A 24,118-nucleotide genomic window follows, 5' to 3' on the forward strand; every position below is an offset into this window, starting at 1 on the left:
CAAGTTGTTTCATTTCCTAGTGCTGAGAGAAGAGGGGAATTCTTCCAAGAGTTGGAAGTGGGAGGTGGAGGGGTGGCCATGACAGGGCAGGAGAGGGGATGGGGAAGGAAGCTCTCTGGGTCATGAACTGTGGAGTCTACTCCTCTCCTCTGAGACCTGCCTCACTACTTTCCAGCTTCTCTCCTTCCTGCTGCAGAGGCTCTCTCCCCCTCTCCCCCAACCTGGGGAAAGATGCAAGATCCAATAGCGGGGATGGGTACTGGACAACTCGCAAAGACCCCCAGGGGTGTGGGGCACCAAGTATCTTCTTCTTCTCCCTGGAGAAGGGCCTCCTGTTTGGTTCTCCTCACTCCAACTATGTTCTGTGACTCACACAGCTGCCCTCTGAGCTGATGAGAAATCCACTTTCTTAGGCATCACCCAATGAACGAGTGTCTAGGAAACGTGAAGAGATTGTGTGTGTGTGTGTGTGCGTGCGTGCCTGCAAAGACACAGGCTGATTTGGATGGATATGTGTATCTGAGTACAAGTGTGTTCATGTTTGTGTTTGTGGATGAGTGCATACTTGGGTATATTTGTATATGTCCATGTATTTGTGTGTGCACGCACCCCTTGGTTTGCATGGCCTTAGACAGAGTGACAGGATCTGAGGGTAGGTTAGAGCCCACCTTGTACCCAAGTCTACACTCCAAGTAGATGGGCTGAGATGCCCAGGGAAGGGCCGCTGTCTGCCTGCCAGGCCTCTGCCTGGGCTTCTTGGACCTCTTAGTGCAGAAATGCTCTTTCCCTGTCGTCCAGCTTTCCTTCTGTCTCTTCTGGGCTGGTGGCAGGGTGTGATGACTGGTAGCCCTAACACTCCTTTTTCCCAGACTTGGAGGAGAAGTTTCAGAGCAGCAAGCCAGGAAACGTGTGTGGGGGTGTGTGTGTAGGTGTGTGTGGGGTGGGTGTGCAGGGTGTGTGTGTGTGTGTTAGGCACCGTCCCTTCCCTCCTCACCAGTCAGTGTTCCCACACTCACTCTGCCCTCCTCTCTCTAGCCTCTCCGGTCCCAAAGAGCCGGGCACCCGCCCACACCTCTCCTTAGCCCTTCACCCCAACTGAACCCTCCACATTCCGTTGCTCACCACAGCCCTCTATCCTGGCTCACCTTGAACACCTCTCTAACGCTGGTCTCCCTGTGCTCCCCAATCCTTGCCTCAACGAACAAACACAGCTGGGTGCCAGCACCCAGATCAAGAAACAGGATCTTCTTAGCACCTCAGAATTTCCCTGCCACGTCCCCCCCGCCGCCCCCCTGTCACTAATCCTCCAGGAGCACCACACTGCTGACTTATGACAGTACAGATTAACGTTGTCTCTCCTCAGACATACATAGAATTTTTTTAAAGATTTTACTTATTTATTTCAGAGAGGGAGAGAGAGAGAGAGAGCAAACATGGGTGGGGGAGGGGGAGAGGGAGAAGCAGACTTCCCACTGAGCAGGGAGCCCGAAGTGGGGCTCAATCTCAGGACCCTGGGATCATGACCTGAGCCGAAGGCAGATGCTTAACTAGCTGAGCCACCCAGGTGCCCCCATATACATAGAATTTTACAGCACGTTCTCTTTTGTGTCTGGTTTCTTCTGCTCAACCCCGTATTGGTGAGATCCATCCATGTTACTACATAGAGTTGTGGTTTGTTCCCATTGCTTTATTTTATCTCACTGTATGAATAAACCACACTTGATTTAATCTATTCTACTGATGTGAGATATTTGGGTAGTTCCCAGTTTGGGGCTATGATGGGTATATTCCTGGGGGTGGAATTGGTGGATCAGAGTGTTAGCATATAGCTCTGGTAGATTTTGGGGATTCTGCTCAACAGTTTTCCAAAGTGCTTGTACTGTCTGGCCCTGCCGGCATCCACACCTGGCCTTCTCTCTAGCCCGGCTTCTGCCTGAGCTGCTGTTTCTGTCCAGCTTCTTGTCCCAGACACTGTCCGTGGTCCTAGCCCTGACCTTGGTCCTGTCCTTGGTTCCAGCCCTGATGGTAGTCCTCAGCTTAAACTGAACTTTTCATTCACTCATATGGTCAATATTTATCAAGCACCTAATATGTGCTAGATGCAAGAATACAGTAGCCAAGAAAAAAACAAGTGCCATGCCTGCCCTCATGGACCTTATCGTCTAGTGGGTAAGATTGAGTGTGGGCAAGAAAGCATTAAAATAATCCCACCAATAAGTATATAATTATAAATTGTTATACATGCAACAAGTGGGAATTACATGGCTCTTTTTTTTTAATCAGTCCTGTTACATGGATATCACATGTTAGGGGGACCTGGGCAGTAAAGTTACCCTGAGGAAGCAATGTGGGGCTGAGATATAAGGGATGAGGAGGCCATGATGAAAGGGAAGAGTGTTTCACATAGAGGGAGCACCATATACAAAAGCCTAGGGTTGGGAAGGGTGTGAGGGACGTAAGGTCCATGGGACTGGAGTGGAGAGAAGGAAGGAAGTGTTATGGGAGATGAGGTGAGAGAGGTCAGCAGGGACCAGATGATGCAGGGCTGTTTGTCAGTGTTTGAAGGGAATTTAGAAAGGAGACACTGGAGAGTTTTTAGGGGCAGCGGGACATCCTAGTTGCCTTTGTGAGATTGTAAGGGGCAAGAGTGGAAGCAGAGGGACCAGGTAGGAGGCAAACGCAGTTGTCAAGCAAAAGCTAGGTGATGGCTTGATCTCTAACTCAAAGAGAGAGCGAGAGAGAGAGAGAGAAAGAAGCAAATTAAAGAGATGTTTATGAGAAGGTAAGGGCAAATATCACAAAATATGGTGGCGTTGATGGCGGTTAGGTTTCTAGGTTGCTCTAGGTTTCTAGGTTTCTGGATGAATGGTGGGGCCGTGAGCTGCAGTGGAGAACACAAGAGAAGGGATGGGGTACAGGAAGGGTGACCATGAGTTCAGTTTCAGACATGTTGAATTTGAGGTGCCCAAGAAGAGTCGCCAAGTAGCCAGTTGGATACATTGCTTGGAGTTAAGAGGAGATGACTGGGCTAGTTTATAAACTGGGGTATAGTTTGGAAATTAAAATCCTGGGTCTGGGTGAAAGTACCTAGATGAGTGACTAGAAAAGTAGGTCTCAACTTTGGCTGCACATTACAATCACCTGGGGTGCTTTTAAAAAATACTGAGTACAATTTAGTGCTTCCGTTACTCTAGGCACATCTCAAGTGTTCAAGAGCCACATAGTTCTCCTGGCTACTGTACGGACAGCTGGATACAAAATGTTGTGAAATGGAAGATGTGGTCAACAGTGTCCAGTGATTTTTGAGACAGGTCAAGTAAGATGAAGACAAATGTCTCTCAGATTTTGTGACACTGAGATCTTTGGGCAATCTTGGGGACAGCTGTTTGATAGGTTGAAAGGGGGTGGGGCAGCCAGATGGGGAGTGCACTGAGGCATTCGTGGGATGGGATATGGGGAATGGAAACAGCAAATACAGATAAATCTTTTGACAACTGAAGCCATGAAGTAGAGGAGGGAAATATGTGCTGGCTGGAGGGAGTATGAGATTGGGGAAGGTTTTGGTTGTGGTTGTTGTTGTTTAGAGAGAGAACACGCGCACGCGCATGTGTGCGCAAGGGAGGGGGAGGGGGCAGAGGGAGAGAGAATCTCCAGCAGACCCGAAGCAGGGCTTGATCTCAGAACCCTGAGATCATGACCTGAACTGAAGTTAAGAGTTGGATGCCGGGGCGCCTGGGTGGCTCAGTTGGTTAAGTGACTGCCTTCGGCTCAGGTCATGATCCTGGAGTCCTGGGATCGAGTCCCGCATCGGGCTCCCTGCTCGGCAGGGAGTCTGCTTCTCCCTCTGACCCTCCCCACTCTCCTGCTCTCTCTCTCTCATTCTCTCTCTCAAATAAATAAATAAAATCTTTAAAAAAAATTTCAATTTATGAAATACACAAATCTAAAGTGTATAGCTCAATTAATCTTTGAATATGTATACATCTGTTTAACCACCACCCAGATCAAAGTACAAAATATTTCCAGTAATCCTATGTGTCTTCTAATAGTAAAGAGTAACTCTGCCTGTTTTTGAAACTCATGTAAATAGCATCATTCACAAAGTTCTCTTTTTGTATCTGGTTTCTTTTGCTAGAATTATGTGTGTGAAATTGTCTATGTTGTTACATGCAGCAAGAGGGTGTTTTCATTGCTGTGTTTCATTGTATGATTGTGCCGCAATTTGTTTATCTGTTCTATTAATGGAACTTGTTTCATTTGGCTGATATGAAGAAAATCTCATGAACATTCTTGTACATATCTTTTGGAGAATATATGCAGTTATTTCTGTTGGATATTTACCAAGAAGTGGAATTGCTGGGTTATAGGCTCTATGTCTTTGTAAATACTGCCCAATAGTTTTCCAAAGCAGGTGCACTAATTTATGCTCCTGCTTGCAGTCAATGAGAGTTCTAGTTGCTTCACATTCTTGTCAATATCAAGTAACAACAACCCCTTTAATTTTAGCCATTCTGATGGCTATATAATGGCATATTGTTGTGGTTTTAATTTGCATTTCTCTGGTTACTAGTTTTGTTACACACCCATATATATGTTTGTTTTCCATCTGTTTATTGGTCCTTTGGATATATTCTTTTCTGGAGTACTGGTTTAAGACTTTTGTCAATTTAAAACACTGGGTTGCCTGTCTTGTTTTTGTTTGTTGTTTTTGTTTTGCAGGGGTTTCTTATTTTAGATTTTGATCCTCTCACTCACTCTCAATATCTCTCACTCTCTCTCCCACCCCCGCTACCTCTTGGCATTTCTCATATATTTTATCCCAGTGTATGGCTCCCCCCCCCCCCCCCGAGTGTATGACTTTTATTCTTATTCTCTAAATGGTGTCTCTGGATGACCAGAAGTGATCAATTTAATGAGTCCTAATGTATCCATCTCTTTTTTTATGGTTAAGTTTTGTGTGAAATATTTTATGGTTATATTTTATGTGGTTAGGTGCGCCCAGGTGGCTCAGATGGGTAAGCGTCTGCCTTCGGCTCAGGTCATGACCCCAGGGCCCTAGGATTGAGTCCCGCATCAGGCTCCCTGCTAGGCGGGGAGCCTGCTTCTCCCTCTCCCTCTGCCTCTGCCTCTGCCTCTCTCTCTCTCTCTCTGACTCTCATGAATAAATAAAACATTTTAAATTAAAAAAAATTTATGTTGTTAGGTTTTAAGAAATCTTTGCTCTAAGGTTGTAAAAATTTTCTCCTATTTTTCATTTATACAGTATTGTTCTGAAAGATACTGCTTTACCTTTTGTAATTAGGTCCATTAGATTCACCTCAAATTAATTTCTGTATGTGGACATAAGAGAGAGATAGATTTTTTTTCCATCTGGATCTTTCCTCATTTATCAAAAAGAGCATCCATTCTCTTTTTAATTGCAGTGCCGCCTTTATATGTGGTCATGTATCTGGACACTCTTCTGTTCTATCTATCTATCCTTGCACCTTTATCAGTTTTGATATTTGGTAATGTAAGTACTGAGGAAGAAGGATATTCTCAAACGACAGGAGATACTTGAGCTCCTATAAAAGCTGACAGGAAGGATTTTGCGGAGAGTGAGGGATTGAATAAAAGGGGGAGAGAGGATAATCTTCACCTAAGAAGATAATAGGAGCTGGGTTCCAGGTGCTTGTGGAAGGATTGGCCTTGTACACTCATCCACTAATCCATTCAACGAGAATGTGTCGGGGAGCCCCCGTGTGTCAGCCACAGGCGTATAGCAGTGCCAGGACAGACGAGGTCCCTGTTCTCATGGAGTTCCCACGTTAGTAGTGGGAGACAGGTAACAGACAAGTACCCACAGGAACAGGTGATTCAGGCAGCAGTAAATGCCATGAAGAACATAGGTAGGACACTGCCTTAGAGAGCAATGGAAGCCCACTCCAGTGGGGCACCAGGGAAGGTCTTGGGATGCAAGACATGTGGTAGGATTTGAACCAAGAAGGAGCCAGTCTTGAAGAGCATCCCAGACAGAAAGAATGTACAGCTAAAAGGCCCTTAGACTAATGTAAGCTTGTAGTATCTGTAGAACAAACAAAAGACCAGTGTGGGTGGACCAATAAAGAAGAAAAAGAAGGGGGCAGGGAGCTGGGTAATCAAATGACATCAGAAAGCAAATAATACATTATATGTTAAAAAAAAAGAAGAAGAAGAAGAAGTAGAAGAAGATAGCAGGAGGGGTAAAATGAAGGGGGGAATCGGAGGGGGAGATGAACCATGAGAGACAATGGACTCTGAAAAACAAACTGAGGGTTCTAGAGGGGAGGGAGGTGGGAGGATGGGTTAGCCCGGTGATGGGTACTAAAGAGGGCACGTTCTGCATGGAGCACTGGGTGTTATACACAAATAATGAATCATGGAACACTACATCAAAAACTAATGATGTAGGGCGCCTGGGTGGCTCAGTCGGTTAAGCGACTGCCTTCGGCTCAGGTCACGATCCTGGAGTCCCGGGATCGAGTCCCGCATCGGGCTCCCTGCTCAGCGGGGGGTCTGCTTCTCCCTCTCCCGCTCTTCCTGCTTGTGTTCCCTCTCTCGCTGTGTCTCTCTCTGTCAAATAAATAAATAAAATCTTAAAAAAAAACTAATGATGTAATGTATGGTGATTAACATAACATAATAAAAAGAAAGAAAGAAAGAAAGAAAGAAAGAGAAAGAAAGAAAGAAAGAAAAGAAAGAAAGAAAGAAAGTAAGAAAGAAAGAAAGAAAGAAAAAGAAAGAAAGAAAGAAGAAAGAAAGGTAGAGACCAAATCGGCCCAAGGAGGCTATCCCTTAGGGTTGGGCTGAATGTGGCGTTTCCCATGCATGTGAGTTGGTAGATTAGTTGTGGGTGATGGGACTGTGGGTGTGTATATTGGGGGAGGTGGGGAGCTATCTTGTCTCCTTCTCTGTGAACCTGCTCACATGTGCCCTCTCTCCCTGCAGCCTCCTGAGTGATGCCAGCCCAATGGTTCCTAATCTCCAGACTGGCCCTCTTGGTACTGCTGGGCACAGTCAGAGCAGGCCCTTTCTCTCCACGGTCCAATGTGACACTCCCAGCCCCACGTCCCCCTCCCCAGCCGGGGGGCCACACAGTGGAGCCAATAGGGGGAAGCCCCTCTTCTCAGCTTTATGAGCACACTGTGGAAGGAGGGGAGAAGCAGGTAGTTTTTACCCACCGCATCAACCTGCCCCCTTCAGCTGGCTGTGGTTGTCCCCCGGGCCCGGAGCCCCCCATTCCTGCTTCAGAGGTGCAGGCCTTGAAGCTCCGGTTAGAGATCCTGGAGGAGCTGGTGAAGGGGCTGAAGGAACAGTGCACTGGGGGATGTTGTCCTGCTGCTGCCCAGGCTGGCACAGGTGAGCAGACAGATGATCAGGAGAGGGGGCACAGAAAAAGAGGAAGGTGGGCATCACTAGTCCATAAAGGACCTTGGTCTAAATTAGAAAAAAGCATCTCTTCTTCCCCTTTGGGGGTGGTGAGTGCAGCCCAGGGCACAACTCAGAGAGAGAAGCCACCAGACTAGGTGTCAGCACTTCCCTCCCCTGTCCCCAAGTATATGCTAGGGCCTTGGCAGACCACATATATTGACTAGGAGTACCTGGAAACAAAGATGACCTTATGAAATGAGCCTGGCCCTGCTGGAGGGGCGGACGGAGGGGAGCACCCTATGGGCTTGGTATCCCTCCGCAGAGACTGAGTCCTGCCTCTCCCTCTTACTCCAGGCCAGACGGATGTTCGTAGCCTCTGCAGTCTCCACGGCGTGTTTGACCTGAGCCGCTGTGCCTGCTCCTGCGAGCCAGGCTGGGGTGGGCCCACCTGCTCAGACCCCACAGGCGCTGGGGTGCCCCCATCATCCCCACCCTCAGCCTCCAGGGCCTGCCCAGATGACTGCAACGATCAGGGTCGCTGTGTCCGTGGGCGCTGCGTGTGCTTCCCTGGTTACAGCGGCCCCAGCTGTGGCTGGCCCTCCTGCCCCGGGGACTGCAACGGCCGTGGGCGCTGCGTGCAGGGCGTGTGCGTGTGCCGGGCGGGCTTCTCCGGCGACGACTGCAGCCAGCGCTCCTGCCCCCGGGGCTGCAGCCAGAGGGGGCGCTGCGAGGACGGGCGCTGCGTGTGCGACCCGGGCTACGCGGGCGACGACTGCGGGGTAAGGAGCTGCCCTAGAGGTTGCAGCCAGAGGGGGCGCTGCGAGAACGGGCGCTGCGTGTGCGACCCCGGCTACGCGGGAGACGACTGCGGGGTGAGGAGCTGCCCCCGGGGCTGCAACCAGAGGGGGCGCTGCGAGGACGGGCGCTGCGTGTGCGACCCCGGCTACACGGGCGACGACTGCGGCTCGCGGAGCTGCCGGTGGGACTGTGGCGAGGGCGGGCGCTGCGTGGACGGCCGTTGCGTGTGCTGGCCCGGGTACGCGGGCGACGACTGCAGCACCCGCACGTGCCCGCGAGACTGCCGGGGCCGCGGGCGCTGCGAGGACGGCGAGTGCATCTGCGAGGCAGGCTACAGCGGGGACGATTGCGGAGTGCGCAGCTGCCCAGGCGACTGCAACCAGAGGGGCCGCTGTGAGGACGGGCGCTGCGTGTGCTGGCCCGGGTACACGGGGCCCGACTGCGGCTCGCGCGCCTGCCCCCGCGACTGTCGGGGCCGCGGGCGCTGTGAGAACGGCGTGTGCGTGTGCAACGCGGGCTACAGCGGCGAGGACTGCGGCGTGCGCAGCTGCCCCGGGGACTGTCGCGGCCGGGGCCGTTGCGAGAGTGGTCGCTGCGTGTGTTGGCCCGGGTACACAGGCCGGGACTGCGGCACGCGCGCCTGCCCTGGCGACTGTCGTGGGCGCGGGCGCTGCGTGGACGGCCGCTGCGTGTGCAACCCCGGCTTCGCGGGCGAGGACTGCGGGAGCCGTCGGTGCCCTGGGGACTGCCGCGGGCGCGGGCGCTGCGAGGAAGGCGTGTGCGTGTGCAACGCGGGCTACGAGGGAGAGGACTGTGGCGCGCGCAGCTGCCCGGGAGGTTGCCACGGGCGCGGCCAATGCCGGGACGGGCGCTGCGTGTGTGACGATGGCTACTCGGGCGAGGACTGCAGCGCAAGGCGGTGCCCGCTAGACTGCAGCCAGCACGGCGTGTGCCAGGACGGCGTGTGCACCTGTTGGGAGGGCTACGCAGGCGAGGACTGCAGCCTCCGTACCTGCCCCTCCAACTGCCACCAGCGCGGCCGCTGTGAGGGTGGGCGATGCGTGTGCGACTCAGGCTACACCGGCCCCTCCTGCGCCACCCGCACCTGCCCGGCCGACTGCCGCGGGCGCGGGCGCTGTGTGCACGGCGTGTGCGTGTGCCACGTGGGCTACGGCGGCGAGGACTGTGGGCGGGAAGAGCCTCCCGCCAGTGCCTGCCCTGGCGGCTGTGGGCCCCGGGAACTGTGCCGCGCGGGCCAGTGTGTATGCGTGGAGGGCTTTCGAGGACCCGACTGCGCCACTCAGACGTGCCCTGGGGACTGCCGTGGCAGGGGAGAGTGTCGTGAGGGCAGCTGCGTCTGTCAAGATGGTTATGCAGGGGAAGACTGCGGGGAAGGTGAGCAGGCAGGGTCAGGGACTGGGAACCAGAGCCAGTGGGAAGGCCTGAGCCTGAGGCCTAGGAGCCCAGGGACCTGGGGGAAGAGTGAAGGAGGTCAATTATTGGGCAGGGGGATGGGGAGGGGGGCAGTCATAGGAGCCGAGGGCCAGTGTCCACCAGGGGCAACAGAACCACGGGGGGCATGCTTGCAGGCAGGCCCCGCTTTCAGATTTCTGATGAGCAGGTTGGCGGCTCCTTTAGTTGCTTTTAGGGAGATTCTGTGTTTCTGGAGATGGGGGAGGGAAGGTGAAGGAGCCCCCAGGGCCTGTTCAGGCCTCTGCCAGTTTTGTACCACCTCCAGAGAGGAGCAGGAACTGGGATTGATCTTATGGTGTGGCTCTGAGTAGGGGGGCCTTTGATGATAGGGGTAGGGGGTGGGGGGCTGCCTCGGACTAACCACCTTCCCATATCTCATTCTCCTGGGCAGAGGTGCCAGCCATTGAGAGCATGAGGGTGCACCTCTTGGAGGAGACAACGGTTCGGACAGAGTGGACCCGGGCTCCTGGCACGGTGGATGCCTATGAAATTCAGTTCATTCCCACGGTGAGAGCTAAGCTGCAGGAGGGGGCTGAGGGGGCACGACCTGTGGGAGGGAGTGCTCGCCTCAAGCAGGGAGTTCCAGGTAGTCAGTGGTTGAGTCCACACTGGCTAGGTTCCTGAAGCTGCCATAAAGGCCTTCTCATCCTACCGCACACTGGGTCCAGAAGGCCTCTGCAGCCTCAGGTCACTGCTGCTGGGACTACCTCTGGTGACAATGAGCTCAGGACTTCCTGAGGCTGTCCAATCCATTGTTGGTCATCACCAGTAGTTCTTTCTGTTGTTGCTGAACCTAAATCTGCCCCATTCTACATCCATCCGTTTGCCCAGCATCAGCATATTGCCTTTGGTTTCCCCACAGCTTCCACCACAGGCTTTCAGGTATTTGGAGACATCGGCCATCACCGCACTCTTCATTCTCTCCAGGCCAAACCCCCTGGTTTCTTCACCCCTTTTCCCTAAGGCTTTGTTCTCTGAATTCTTCACTTCCTGGGATCCCTCCTCTAGTGCCTCATGCTTTTTGCATTTGCCCCCAAAATGTGAAGGCAGGGAGGAGTCCTGTAGTTCTCCTGGCTAACTCTGGATAGCCCGGCAATTTTCTCAGAACTGATGTATATTAACTTGTGGTCACAAAAACTGTCAACTGTTGTTTTTTTTTTTTAAAGATTTTATTTATTTATTTGACAGAGAGACATAGCGAGAGAGGGAACACAAGCAGGGGGAGTGGGAGAGGGAGAAGCAGGCTGCCCGCCAAGCAGGGAGCCCAATGTGGGGCTCGATCCCAGGACCCTGGGATCATGACCTGAGCCGAAGGCAGACGCTTAACGATCCAGGTGCTCCTGTCAACTGTTTTGATCATGTTTGTTTTTAAAGTAACTTTTATTATAAAAGTCATGTTGGCTCAGTATAGAAACTTTAGAAAATGTAAACAAGGAAAAGAGAAAGAAGAAAAAAAGAAGGAAAAAAGATGACATTCAACTATATACACTTTTTTAGCCTAAATATAGGCCTTTGCATGTGGCTCTGTTCAGTGTTATCTTTTTTGGTTTGGGCCAAGCTGTCTAGGCTGCTGCAATAATTTGAGTCTGTGAACTGGTTCTCCCGCCTCCGTGTCATCAGTGCGCTGCAAAGCATTCTTTCTGTTTCCTTCCAACTCGCCCTTAAAATATTTGGGGCACCCAAAGGACAAAACCTTGTGGCCTCTCACTAGAGACCCCCTTTTATGCAGATTGGGCTTTTATGATGTTTGGCCTCCCAGCTCCAAACCATTTGACATTTCTACTGTCTAACTCATGTCTTCCTGCATCTTCGTGCAAACACCCTGGGCGAATAGGCCATTTACCCTAATCTCCAAAACTCTGGAAAAATAAATAAGTCCCAGGGCCTAAACCCTAGGAGGGCTCTAGAACAGAAGGGACAGCTCAGAGGTGCTGGCTGCCATCCCCACCCTAATTGGCCTGGTCATTCTAAGTCTTCTTATTAGAGCCCGAAGACCAGACCCCTACCAGGCTCTGTCTCTCCTCACTGGCTGGGGGAAGCAGAGGCAGAAATTCCTACTTTGCAGCACAACCCATATAGCTTGGGTTTTTTCCTTCTGTTTAAAAGAAAAAAAAAATTGTTTTTTGTTATAAAAATAATTTAATCACAAGACAGGAATTTGGCAACTAGAGAAAAAAACAAATAATTCTTGGCTGCTTCGCACTAAAACAAGCACTGTTAACATTTTTAAGTGTTTCTCCCACTCTCTTCTTCTGTGTGTATGTTATTGACATAGTTCTGATCTTGAGAGGATGGGACTTTTAAAAGGAACTTCCCTAAGAACTTCAGGGAAAGAAGAATTAAAATAAACACTTGAGATAGAAAGAGCTTGCAAGGCAGCGTGGTCCTCTGCTCTTAGTAAATATGAGCCCATCTTTGGGTGTTTTCAAGATGTGGGTCTTCCCAGCTGAAGCTCTAGGCTTTCTCCCTCACCAGGGGCCAGGTGGGGTCGAGCTGGCCTGTACCCGGCTCAGCTCATCTCTGGGTATGAGCCTCTGTCACATTCTGGGTTCTCTTTGAACCCGGGTGTGGAAAAGGCTCCTGTAAAATTGGTCCCCGGACACCTCTCTTGGACTGCACATTAGCCTGTGCTACTGGCCCTCCAACTGCTTTCTAAGCTTTCCGTGGCTGTGCCCCTGCCCTGGCCAGCGCTCTCTGTCCATCCCTGCTTGGCACAGAGTATACCGGTAGCTGGCTGGCCTCTGGCACTGCCATCTTCTTAGAAGCCTATCTCCCCCTTACCCCCTTCCCTTTTCCAGAAGCACTTCTGTCTCAAAGCCCAGCCCTCTGCTGTTCCTGGCAAAGGGACACACCTAGTCACTGGAATGATCCTCAGAACATGGAAGAGGAACATTCCTCCTTCTCCCTGTATACGTGGCATTGCTACTCTGACTCAGTGGTTCTCAAACCGTATTCCCTGGACCTGCAGCATGAGCATCACCTGGAAGCTTGTTACACAGGCAGACTGTCAGACTCCAGCCCCAGATCTACTGAATTCGGAACTGTGCAGCTGGAGTCCAGTAACCTGAGCTATAACAAGCCCTCCAGGGGATTCTGTTGTACCCCAAGCCTGATGACCACTGACTCAAGGAATGTTGTTATTTTGCAAAAGGCTGGTTCCTCTCTGGATATGAGAGGAAGCAAGAAGTAACTGAGGGAGGTGAGCCCTTGAAGAGGAGGAGGGTCAGGCACTCTTTGTCCGGATGTATTCTGCAGCCTAGAACCTGAGCTATGCCATGTTTTCACTGGGACACAAGACCTCGTGGCCTTAGAAAAGTTTGTATTTGGGTCTGGTCTGAAAGGGGGAGGTTGGGGAGGTAAGCTCCAGGGCCCAACCAAGATGGCGCCCCCCCCACCCCGGCCGGAACCATGAGGTTGGTATGGAGCCCAGGGTTAGAAACTCACCAAGGACAATCAGTGAAGCAGCCGAGCAATCAGCAAGGGGTGCCAGCATCGGCCTAGAGAGCCTGTCTCAGACCAGACAGATGAGAGATGTGGGACTTTGAGGGGACTGTTCCCAAATGGGTCTTAGGAGGGAGTAAGAGGTGTCTAAAAGGCTCACGTAGGTGGTCTGAAGGGAGAAGGGGAACTCAAGATGGGCTTGTTTCACTAGAAGGACCAGACGTCATCAGGGAGCACCCAAGGGGTGTGTGTGGGGGGTGGGGGGAGTTGGGGAGGTGTGTATGTGTGTCAGGTTGGGTTGGGGGGATTGGGGAAAGAGAAAGTTCTGGCAAGAATGAAGACTTCACAGGCCTTCAGCTGAGGCCCACCCAAGGGCTCCTAGGCTGGAGTATCCTCGGGCAGGGTGAGTAGGAGAGGAAGAGAGGGCCTGTGTGCCCAGGAACACTTTTTGGCCAACAAAACTCTGACAAAGCTTTATTTCATCCTCAACCCAGAAATCTCCACGTGGCCTCTCATCTGGTTTTATACTTTGGTATTTACTGTGTTGATTTCCCCACAATTTTCTTGGTTTAGGAGAGTACCTTTTGAAATTTCCAATCCTACTTGGCTGAATGGAGGTGTCCCCATCACGGCCAACATAGCTAAGCAGAACAGAGCGTCCTTATTATCTGTCCTAGCTAGACAGGCCAGTGAAATTCAGGGCAGTTAGACTGCTCACAGATGTCCATTCCTCCTGTTTCCCCAGTGGCCGGCCCTCCAAGGAGACCCTGCCGAGGCTGGCATATTTCCTGTGGGGTCACCACGGATAATCATAATACCTTCAATGTGTACTTGGAGGGAGGTTGTTTGCTCGCAGGCACGTATGGCACAGAGATTTGGGTAGGGATCCAATCCACCTTAAGATGTGGCCATACATTTAGCTACTAGAACATGAGCTGAGTACAGGAGACATATCTTTCAGCATGCCCAGCATGATGCCAGGTACGAAACTGGGAAACATCTTTGTGAAGCTTAGAGCAGATAGGCTTTGTTTTTGAGGGGCCTACAGCCGTGCTCGGGAGACAAGAAGAGTGCCTAAAGGGAAACGTCAAGACAAGGGTCACAGCCACATTACCCAGCCAGGGGCAGGTGTCTGTGGGGAGGCTTAGGCTGGGGCAGATGCTGTAAGGAGGAAGTGAGACTGGGAAGGTGCGTCCCTCAGTTACTTCATCTCTTATGACAGGAGTGAGCTTGGGAGGCGGGGTAGGCAGGGTTGCCTGGGGAAAGCCAGAGGGAGGATCCTGCCGTGTGCTGGGTAGATTCTGGCAGATAGCTGATGAACCAGCTAAAAAGGTAGTTCCTGTGAGAGGGGGCTGTGAGGTCACACTGCCTGGGGGGTTGGAATCCCTGCCCCATTCTTCGTGTTGGTGACCTTGTGCCTCGGTTTCTTCATCTGTCCAATGGGAATAACACGACCTCCCTCCTAAGGTTCTTTTGAGGATTAAGTGAATTCATTTACGTAAGTTGCCTTGACCGGCGTCTGGTACAGACTAAACCTCTTAGATTACCAGCCATACCCTCCAGCCGTACTCCAAGCTCTACACAGTTCCATGTGGACAGTGCCTGGAACTGGAGAAAGAAGAGATAAGGGAGACTGAGCAGCAGGGGTGAGAGCACCAGCCCTGATCCACTTGGTGCTCTCTTTCTTGCAGACAGAGGGGGTGAGCCCCCCCATTCACAGCACGGGTACCCAGCTCTGCCTCAGCCTATGACCAGAGAGGACTGGCGCCTGGGCAGGAGTACCAGGTCACGGTCCGCGCCCTTCGAGGGACTAGCTGGGGCCCTTCTGCCTCCAAGACCATCACCACCAGTGAGAGCTGGGGCTGTGGGCAGGGTCCTGGTTGGAGAGCTGGATTTGAGGGGGGTGGCTGGGAAGGCAGAAGTGAGGGGTGGGGTGGGGACAAAGCTCTTAGAGGGAAAGCTGGTGACTGAAGGCCCAGACTCCCACCTGATCCCTCTTCTCTCTAACCTGGCTAGTGATCGATGGACCACAAGACCTCCGAGTGGCGGCTGTGACACCAACCACACTGGAGCTCAGCTGGCTGCGACCCCAGGCTGAGGTGGACCAGTTCGTGGTGTCCTATGTCAGCGCCGGCAACCAGAGGGTGCGGCTGGAGGTGCCCTCTGAGGTGGACAGGACGGTGCTGACCGACCTGATGCCAGGCGTGGAATATGTAGTGACCGTCACGGCAGAGCGGGGCCGGGCAGTAAGCTACCCGGCTTCTGTCAGGGCCAACACAGGTATGGCTGGCCAGGGCTTAGTGAAGGGCCCGGTTTCTTTGTGTAGCAGCCCCTTCCTTGGGAGCCCATGTCTAGGGTTCCCAGGCTCCTCTGAATGCACCTTGGCAGGGTGTGTGGTAAAGCACCTGCTGGGGCCTTGCTGTGCAATGGCGGCCCTGGGAAGACAGGGCCCTGGGGGGCTGGAGTCCTGGGGGAAGCCTGCAGGTTGGACCACGGGAGGAGCTGCCCCCTGGAGAGAGGGGGTAAATAGGAGAGGCTGTCTGACTCACCCAGATGGGGCGGTGCTTGGAACAGGCACGGGGACAGCCCTGTGCTCACAGCCAGTGGTCAGCCCTGGTAGGGAGTGGAATTAGGCAGATCAGACATCCGCAGTCCTGTGTGTAGATTGGGGTTTGGGGGAGTCAAGTCTCAGAGCAGTGATTTTCCACTAATCCTCAAGGTCTCTTAACAGATGGATATTTATTTTCTTTTCCTGTGACAGAGGAACGCCCACCTCGCAGTAGCTCACATTCTCTCCTCCCACTCCCCTTTCTCTCCTTCAGACACAGGGCCCCACCTGCTGGCTTCTCTCTCCTTTCTAGGGTTCCAACAGTGGCGGGCTTGGAGGGCGAGCGGGGAGGGGCTCCTGGGACACTGACTCCTTTCTCTGGTTCTCTTTCCAGGTGGGGCTGGGGCACGGGCAAGAGGCCTCTGGCTCCCGCGGGAGGGACGGAGGGAGGGGCTGCCGTGGGGAGGAGCGCAGGGGCGCGGCGGAGGGGCGGGAGGCTGCCACTGACCTGCTCTCCCCTTCCCCCCTTTTTTGCCCCCGGCAGCACCAGGCCACTACAGTTACCCGGAGGTGCGCCCCCCAGCCCCACCCCCCCAGCCCCGTCCCCGGCCGACTCCGGCCCCGCGGCCCCCGCGCCCCGCGCGCCCGGCTCGGCCCTCGCGGCCCGCGGAGGAGGGGGAGGAGGAGTCTCAGCCTGGGCCTAGCCTGCCGCAGCCCCCTCGGCGGGCGTGGGGCAACCTGACGGGCGAGCTGGGCCGCTTCCGCGGCACCGTGCAAGACCTGGAGCGCCACCTGAGGGCTCATGGCTACCCCCTGCGGGCCAACCAGACCTACGCGTCGGTGGCGCGCAACATCCACGAATACTTGCAGCGGCGCCGGGCGGCTGCCGCCCCCGTCGGCTCCCCCGCCCCGTCGCCCCGTAGCCCCCACCCCACCGCCAGCCCCGACCCCGGCACCTGGAAGCGGGACTCCAACCAGGGCATCCACGGCCTCTCGCCCGAAGGCGTCGACCGGGTGGCCGCGCCCCGCCACCCCAAGCCCGAGGTGCTGGGCAGTTCCGCCGACGGCGCACTACTCGTGTCCCTTGACGGGCTCCGCGGCCACTTCGAGCGCGTGGTGCTGCGCTGGCGGCCCCAGCCGCCGGCAGAGGGCCCCGGCGAGGAGCTGACCGTGCCCGGCACCACGCGCACCGTCAGCCTACCTGACCTCAGGCCCGGCACCACCTACCACGTGGAGGTCCACGGGGTGCGGGCAGGGCAGACCTCCAAGTCCTACGCCTTCATCACCACCACAGGTAGCATGGGCTGGGGCCGCGGGACCACCCATCCCCTGCCCAGCCTCGCCTGCCGCTGGAGTCCGCATCCGAGAGTTCCGCCCACCGCCTCACTGCTCAGCCCGCCACCCCACCCCCGCCACACCCCTCGGCCTTCAAGCACTACCCGGTCCAGCCTCCAGGGGACCCCACCGCAAAGCATGGCCTCCGGTGTCCCTAGAAGCCATCTCCACCCCAGGGGCCTCAGGGATACTCAGGGCTGAGGAGAGCCGGTGTTTAGGGTTCCCCGGACACTTTGCCAGGATTGCCATCCTGGGCAACGGAAGGGGCATTTGGGGGGAGGAGGCGGGTCTACAAAAACTCACTGGAGCAGTGTGAGTGGGGCAGCCGAGTGACACCGCCACTTCCGCACTCTGACTCACTGCGGTGAGGGTGGCTGAAGGCTGTGGTCAGTGGTTACTCTTTTCCACAATTTGGCCTTGACCTCAAAGGGACACATCAGAACTGTGTGGGGGTGGCCTTGAAGCCATCAGGCAGCTTGTGTCTGTGAGAGATGAAACCACTTCATGCTTGTCTCTTCCACAGGAGTGATGCTGGGCTCGGGGGAGGGGGGCTCTCTGGCTGCCCTGGGGAGGGCTGTGAACCTGTTCTTTCCCCCCTAGGACCCAGATGCCACCTGAGCTGGATGTACCCACACACACCCCCTCTCTCTTCCCTCTCTCTTCACTACCCACTCTTCCCTCGCATCTGCCTTCCCTAACAGCACCTCTCCCCCTTTCTTCCAGGCTTCTCAGCGTGGCACTAATGGAAGCCACGATCACCACGGGGTGGGGGATGGAGGGGGAGGGAGGGGGGAGGGATGTGCTTAGGGAGGGCGGTGGCAGTCTGTGGGGGGTTGGAGGTCATAGGAGCCTTGTGAGGGGAGGGATGGCCGCATTTCTTTTAGTTATTGCCCGCAGGCCTGTCTGTCCAGAAATGTGGTGGGCAGGGGTGCTGGGAGGACTGGGCAGACCGTTGGGAGGATGTGGTGGCCCAGGGAGCAGACTCAGGAGCAGGGAGGGAGGGTCTGTAGGCTCTTCGAGGCTAGAAGGCAGAACCTGGGGGCTGGGATTTCCTTTCTTGCTCTCATTCTCGACTCTCCTGTTTTTCTCACCCTGCCCTTTCCCAGGGTCCTCTCCCTCGGGCCTCTTTGGGGCCACTGATGAGCCTCCTCCCTCAGGCCCTTCCACAACTCAAGGGGCCCGGGCCCCCGAACTGCAGCAGCGCCCCCAGGAGCTGGGAGAGTTGAGGGTGTTGGGCAGAGACAAGACAGGGAAGCTCCGCGTCGCTTGGACAGCTCAGCCCGACACGTTTGCCCACTTCCAGCTGCGCCTTCGGGTGCCCGAGGGGCCGGGAGCGCACGAGGAACTCCTGCCAGGGGACGTCCGCCAGGCTCTGGTGCCCTCACCCCCTCCTGGAGCCCCCTATGAGCTGTCACTCCGCGGGGTCCCCCCGGAGGGCGTGCCCTCTGCCCCTCTCATCTACCAAGGCATTATGGGTATATCCTGCACTGCTCAGCTCAGTGTCCTGAGGATGGGGGGGGGGCTGGGCCATCCGGGCTTCAGAGGTGGGGTGGGGATGGAAGGGCTGGGCCAGTGTTTGGATTGCAGTGGTAAGAGCAAACAAGGAGAGAGAAGGTTGGAGTAGAAGGTTCGGAGGAAAGAGGAATGGAGGGAGTCTTAGAACAATGAAGGGGAAAAGAGGATGGGAGGAGAAAAGTCAGAGGGTGGGGCAGGGAGTCAGAAAGAGAGGCTGTAGGCTTCTGGCTTTCCACCAGCAGCCTTCTTTGCCCTGTGTCCTCCCCAATTCCTGGTCACTCATAGATCTCTGCGGGTAGGCGTGGCAAGGCCTCTAGCCCTGAGGGTACTGGCCCTTAGCCCCCTCTTCCCCTTCTCTTCCCCGTAGCCCCACCATCCCCTCACTGGGCAGGCTAGGACGGTGGCCCCCCACCCTGGGAGGCTGGCCGCAGTGGACAGTGCTGCATGGTCCTACCACCCCGTTTCTGCTGGGGATGGAGGTTCCTTAGCATAGGAGCTTCAGAGATGGGTGAGGTTGGTGGAACCCGTGAAGCACTCACTTTCCCTCCCAGTCCCTCTTTATGGGACTCGGGTAGCTGCTCTGCCGGCCACTCCAGGTCAGGCTCAGCGCTAGGAGAGCAGGTAGCGAGGAAGAGAAAAGTCCAAGTGGGCGGAGGAGTCTTCAGCTGCTCCAGAGCAGCAGTGAGGAGGTTCTGACTCAGGAAGAGCCGGAGGGGACCTGAAACTCCCCCAAAGCTCTTGATGTGGAGAGGGACTGGGCTGTTTGCGAGGCGTGGGGAAGCCAGCAAAAGGGAAGGGCTAAAGCTCTCACTGCAGAACAAAGAGGGCTGCTCACAGAGGCCTGGGAGGGGAGGAAGGGGAGGCTTTGAGCAACGGAGCTGTCCAGGAAGGAGGGACCCAGTGGGCTGAGGAGAGGGAAGGAGACCAGAGACGAGGCAATGGTTGAGTCCACCTGCTTTACTTTTGCTCCCACATTCCAGACAAGGATGGGGCGAAGCTTGGGAAGCCCTTGGCCCCGCCACGCCTGGGCCAGCTGATAGTCACTGACATGACGTCCAACTCCCTGCTCCTGCACTGGACGGTCCCCGAGGGTGAATTCGACTCCTTCGTGATCCAGTACAAGGACAGGGATGGGCCCCAGGTGGTACCTGTGGAAGGATCCCAGCGCTCAGCCCTCATCACCAACCTGGACCTTGGCCGCAAGTACAAATTCCTGCTATATGGGCTCCTGGGCAAGAAGAGGCATGGCCCCCTGGTGGCTGAAGCCAAGATCCGTGAGTGAGAACAGTCACACCGACCCCTACCCCTGCCCCCTGCATGGTCTTGAAGGAGGTCCTCCCAGTGCTTTGGGAACTCCAGGAAGGCTTCCTGGAGGCATTGGGGCCTGAGATGAATCCTGAAGGGAAAATAGTGGTGGGTCAGGCAGAGAGGTTGGGAAGGGCAGTGCAGACAGAGGGAGCCATGGAGAGTGAGGCAGGAGCGAGTGTGGCTCTGGAGGAGAATCTGTCTGTTTCCTCTGGGTGGAGAGCAGGGCACCTGGGGAGCTGAGGGGACTGGGCTTGTGTGTGTCTGACTAAGGAGCTTGGAGCTCATGTGAGGGTTGTAAGTGGGAATGACATGATTTGATACTTATCTCACATAACCCTGGGGCTGCTGCAGAGTGTAGCTGGAGAAGTGAGTTAAGAGCCAGCAAGCAATGATGCTGGCCTGCCTGGGATGGAGGCAGTGAGGCTGGATGTGGCAGGTGGAGGACAATGAGGAGGCCCAGGCACTCCCCTGTTTCTAGAGCAGACAGTCCCGTGCTCTGAGGCAAGGAACAGTGGAGGTGAGGACCAAGCACAGCTTGGGACACTTAGATAAACCTCTGTGGAGCATTTGTTAACAAGATTTTCTCAGTGTATCAGCACACTTACTGGCTACAGCAGCCCTGTGAGGCGCGCCCGTTTATAGATGAGGAGAGTCCGGGCACGGAGATGGGGAGGGCACTTAAGCAGAAAATGGCGGGGCCACGGGGTGATCACTGCTGCCCTCCCCGGTCTGGAGAGCAGAGAGAAGGCCTGAAGAGGGGACCTGCGAGACAGGAGCCAGGGTGAGGGGGGGCGGGGAGCAGAGACGCTGGCCAACACTCAGGGCATGGGCAGAGGAAGAGGAGCATGCAGGGTAGCCTGAGGGGGTGACTCACGGAGAGGGGACAGCGAGGGAGAGTGGTGTCCTGGATGCCAAAATGAAGGGCGCGGTCAGACATGTCAGATTCCGTACGAGTGAGTCCACAGGACTTAACAGTGGCGAGGTCACTGCTGGCCCGGTTGAGAGCTGCCAGTGGAGGGTGGAGCTCAATTGAGAGGGTGATGGACGTGAGGACATGGCTACAACCAGTGTAGACGGCTCTTTCTGGAATCTGGGCTGGGACTAGAGAGCAAGGAGGGTGGGTAGAGGATGGAGGGAGCTAGTGGCCAAGGGGAGGAGCTCCTGCAAATGCCAGGGGGCACAGTGGTGGGGAGTGAAGTGTTGGTGGTACAGGGTGGGAGAGAAGGAGGTGGGGCCCCCGAGCACAGGTGTGGGAGGCTCTCCCGCATTCAAAAGCTCCAAAGATGGTGCTTCCCTCTCTTGGAGGAGAAGCGGGCTCGTAGTTAGGTCTGGAAGCAGTAGAGATTGCCCTGGGAGACTTCCCTGGCTGTGGAGACACAGAAAGAGATGGCTGGGCTCCCTTCTCTCCGAAGCACCTCACTAGGCTGCAGAGTCAGGGCCACACTAGTCCATACGGTGCTTCTGCGCCCTTTAGAAGGCACCCTTCCTTAGGTGAGCATAGCTCTGTGCCAGGGCACACAGTTTGGCAAGCAGAGGGTGGCTGCATTTCAGTCCCTCAGTGCTCCCTCAGCCATGCGCCTTTGTGCAGTGAACAGCCTGCACAACCTCACACAACATCCCTACGTGGGAGATGGAGCCCCCCTCTTCCTTTGACCTGTGTTCCTCCTTTCTCTCTACCTCTCCTCCCAGTGCCTCAGAGTGATCCCAGCCCAGCGACTCCACCCCGCCTCGGAAAGCTGTGGGTGACAGATCCCACCCCAGACTCACTGCACCTCTCCTGGACTGTCCCTGAGGGCCAGTTTGACTCCTTTGTAGTCCAATATAGGAACGGGGACGGACAGCCCCAAGCGATGCCCGTGGAAGGGCCCGAGCGCTCGATCATTGTCTCCTCGCTGGAGCCTAACCACGAGTACAGATTCACTCTGTTCGGGATTGCCAACAAGAAGCGGCATGGCCCCCTCACAGCCGATGGCACCACTGGTGAGTGGCAACCACCTAAGCCCCCATGTGACCCTTCCCAGCCTTCCCCACACTTGCCCTCAGCTGGGAACCGGGGGGGCCTCCCAGTGTGATGGCTGACTCCGAGTCCTGGCCCCGCTCCCAGGCTGAGGGAGAGCCAGCCTCCCCCATCCTGCTAGGGCCCTTCCATCCCATTCAGCTGCTCCCCAAGGCCCAGAAGATGTGTCATACCCTGGCTGGGCCAGACTTCCCAGGAGGTCAGCTCTCCTAATTGATGCTAACTGAATAGTGACCCCCGGGTATGACGGCCCATCCAAACCCCGAACCCCAATCTGAGGCTGCCAGTACAGCCCTCACTGGATCCTCTTATTTACAGCCTCAGAGCAGACAGCGGAGTCCCTCCACCCAGAGGCCACAGTGCAGCCCCTGCTGGGGAAGCTGTGGGTGACTCAGGCAAACCCAGACTCCCTGCGCCTGTCCTGGACCGTGACCCAGGGCTCCTTCGACTCCTTCGTGGTCCAGTACAAGGATGCGCAGGGCCAGCCCCAGGCGGTGCCCATCAGGGGGGATGAGAACGAGGTCACCATCCCGGGCCTGGAGTCCCACCGGAAGTATAAGATGAACCTCTATGGGCTTCATGGCAGGCAGCGTGTGGGACCTGTGTCCGTGGTGGCCACCACCGGTGAGTCAAGGCCTCCCAGACCTCCCTCTGAGTAGGACCTGGCCCAGGGGCTCCTTCAGACCTCCCTCCACCTTTTCCTTCCGGGCTCCAGTCCTGCCAAGCCTCTACCCTCTACTTCCCCACATCCCAGGACCTCTCATCCAGCCACCAGCCCCTGGCCTTTTTCTCAGCCCTGCTTCTCCATCTCCAAGAACAGGTCCATTTTCCCCATTCCAAACATCTGGAACACCTCCACCCAGGGCTGTCCTCCCCACAGATATCCTCAGCCACTGTGTTCCTTCCCCTACCACAGCCTGGCTGAGGCTGCAGTCATTTCCGGCTTCCGCCACCAGCTGCCCGCACCCTCCCACCATTGCTGCTCGGCTCAGAGTCCACAGATCCAAGGCACAAGAGTCCCTCCTTTCCCTCAGCTTCTTTCTGGCATGAAAAGGCCTCATCCCGGACCCCCAAATCCCTGACTCCCACCAACTGGGAGCAGGGCAAAGGGCCCCATTTCATTCCTCCCACCGCCCCTCATTCCTCCACCTGTCCAGGCTCCCTCTGGTCAGCACCATTTCTGTGGTTGTGTAGCCTCGTGGTTGGGAGCACAGGCTGTGGATCCAGCTGCCTGGATTTTAAGCCTAGCTCTGCAATTTACTACCTGTGGGACTTTGTGTAAATTACTGAACCTCTGAACCTCAGCTTCCTCATCTGTCAAATGAGGATAATGGTACCTGCTTCAGAGTCATTAGCATTAAATCAGTCAGTGTACAAACATACATGCTTAGAACAATGCCTGGCGCATCAGAACCACTGTTCAGGAGCAAGCTGCTATTTCTCCCTGACACTCTCCCTTCCTGGTATCCTTTTCATGTCCTCATCTCCCTACCTTGCCCACCCTTGCATGCTCCGTCTCAGTCTCCTGTCCCCTGAGTAGTACTCCAGTAGTACCCCCAGGGAGTGGGTCACAGAAGCCAGTCTCCCTTCTCCACGGAGCCTCAGCAAAGACCGAGTTGCCAGACGGTGGATAGGTGTCCCCGGGGCTGTGATTCTAGATGCAGCCAGGGAAGAGCGAAGCCTTTCCCAGCCCCTCCACCCCCACATCTTTCTCCACCTTCACATCTTTCTCCACCCTTGTCTGAAGAGGAAGGAGGGGCCGGGCTGCCCAGGGAGGCCTTAGCCAGGGCACATTCTGTCTGGTGCCCTGCTAAGTGGGGTGGGGGCCACTGAGAAACCCTGGGGAGGTGCTGGAGCTGAAAGGGAGGAAGGCAAACTGGAAGAGGCCTTACTGCCCCGTCGATTTCTAGAGGTCAGCCCTGTCTGTGGACACGGTAGAAAATTCCTCAGAACTTCCTCTCTTCCCACCTCAGCTCCTTTCTCAGACATGAGGGGAGACCCCGCCCCCGACAGAAGACACCAATACGGTCCTGCCAGCAGTACCTGACAGGGGCCAGGGGCCTGTCTCAGCTCTCTCCCACGAGTTACTGAACGGCTAATACAAAGACTCCCCGAACCCCAAAGACTGCAGCCTGAGAACTTTATTTGCTGAATGTACTTTATTGTCGTAATTAACCAACAAAGCAAGACACACCGCAAGCCTGTATCTCCCATGTCTTCTCTCAGCCCCCCAGGACCTTGTGGAGGAGACGCCCAGCCCCACAGAACCCAACACGGAGGCCCCGGAGCCCCCC

At 55.4% G+C, this 24,118-nt stretch overlaps 1 protein-coding gene across 1 annotated transcript in view; it reads left to right on the plus strand.

Annotated features, from left to right (window-relative positions):
• Positions 1 to 24,118, plus strand: part of TNXB (tenascin XB) — a 33,783-nt gene that overhangs the window by 1,819 nt on the left and 7,846 nt on the right. Inside the window, 11 exon segments of the mRNA XM_035030419.1 lie at positions 6,967 to 7,377; positions 7,744 to 9,582; positions 10,052 to 10,167; positions 14,793 to 14,807; positions 14,809 to 14,950; positions 15,118 to 15,381; positions 18,091 to 18,459; positions 19,480 to 19,773; positions 21,497 to 21,787; positions 22,143 to 22,448; positions 24,051 to 24,118. The exon segment at positions 24,051 to 24,118 is cut by the window's right edge and continues 46 nt beyond it. Of these exon segments, the coding sequence (XP_034886310.1) occupies positions 6,978 to 7,377; positions 7,744 to 9,582; positions 10,052 to 10,167; positions 14,793 to 14,807; positions 14,809 to 14,950; positions 15,118 to 15,381; positions 18,091 to 18,459; positions 19,480 to 19,773; positions 21,497 to 21,787; positions 22,143 to 22,448; positions 24,051 to 24,118 (4,104 nt within the window). The 5' untranslated portion in view covers positions 6,967 to 6,977.

This window comes from Mirounga leonina, unplaced genomic scaffold (assembly GCF_011800145.1).
Source record: "Mirounga leonina isolate KUSES-001 unplaced genomic scaffold, KU_Mleo_1.0 Mir_366, whole genome shotgun sequence".
Taxonomy (NCBI): Eukaryota; Metazoa; Chordata; class Mammalia; order Carnivora; family Phocidae; genus Mirounga; species Mirounga leonina.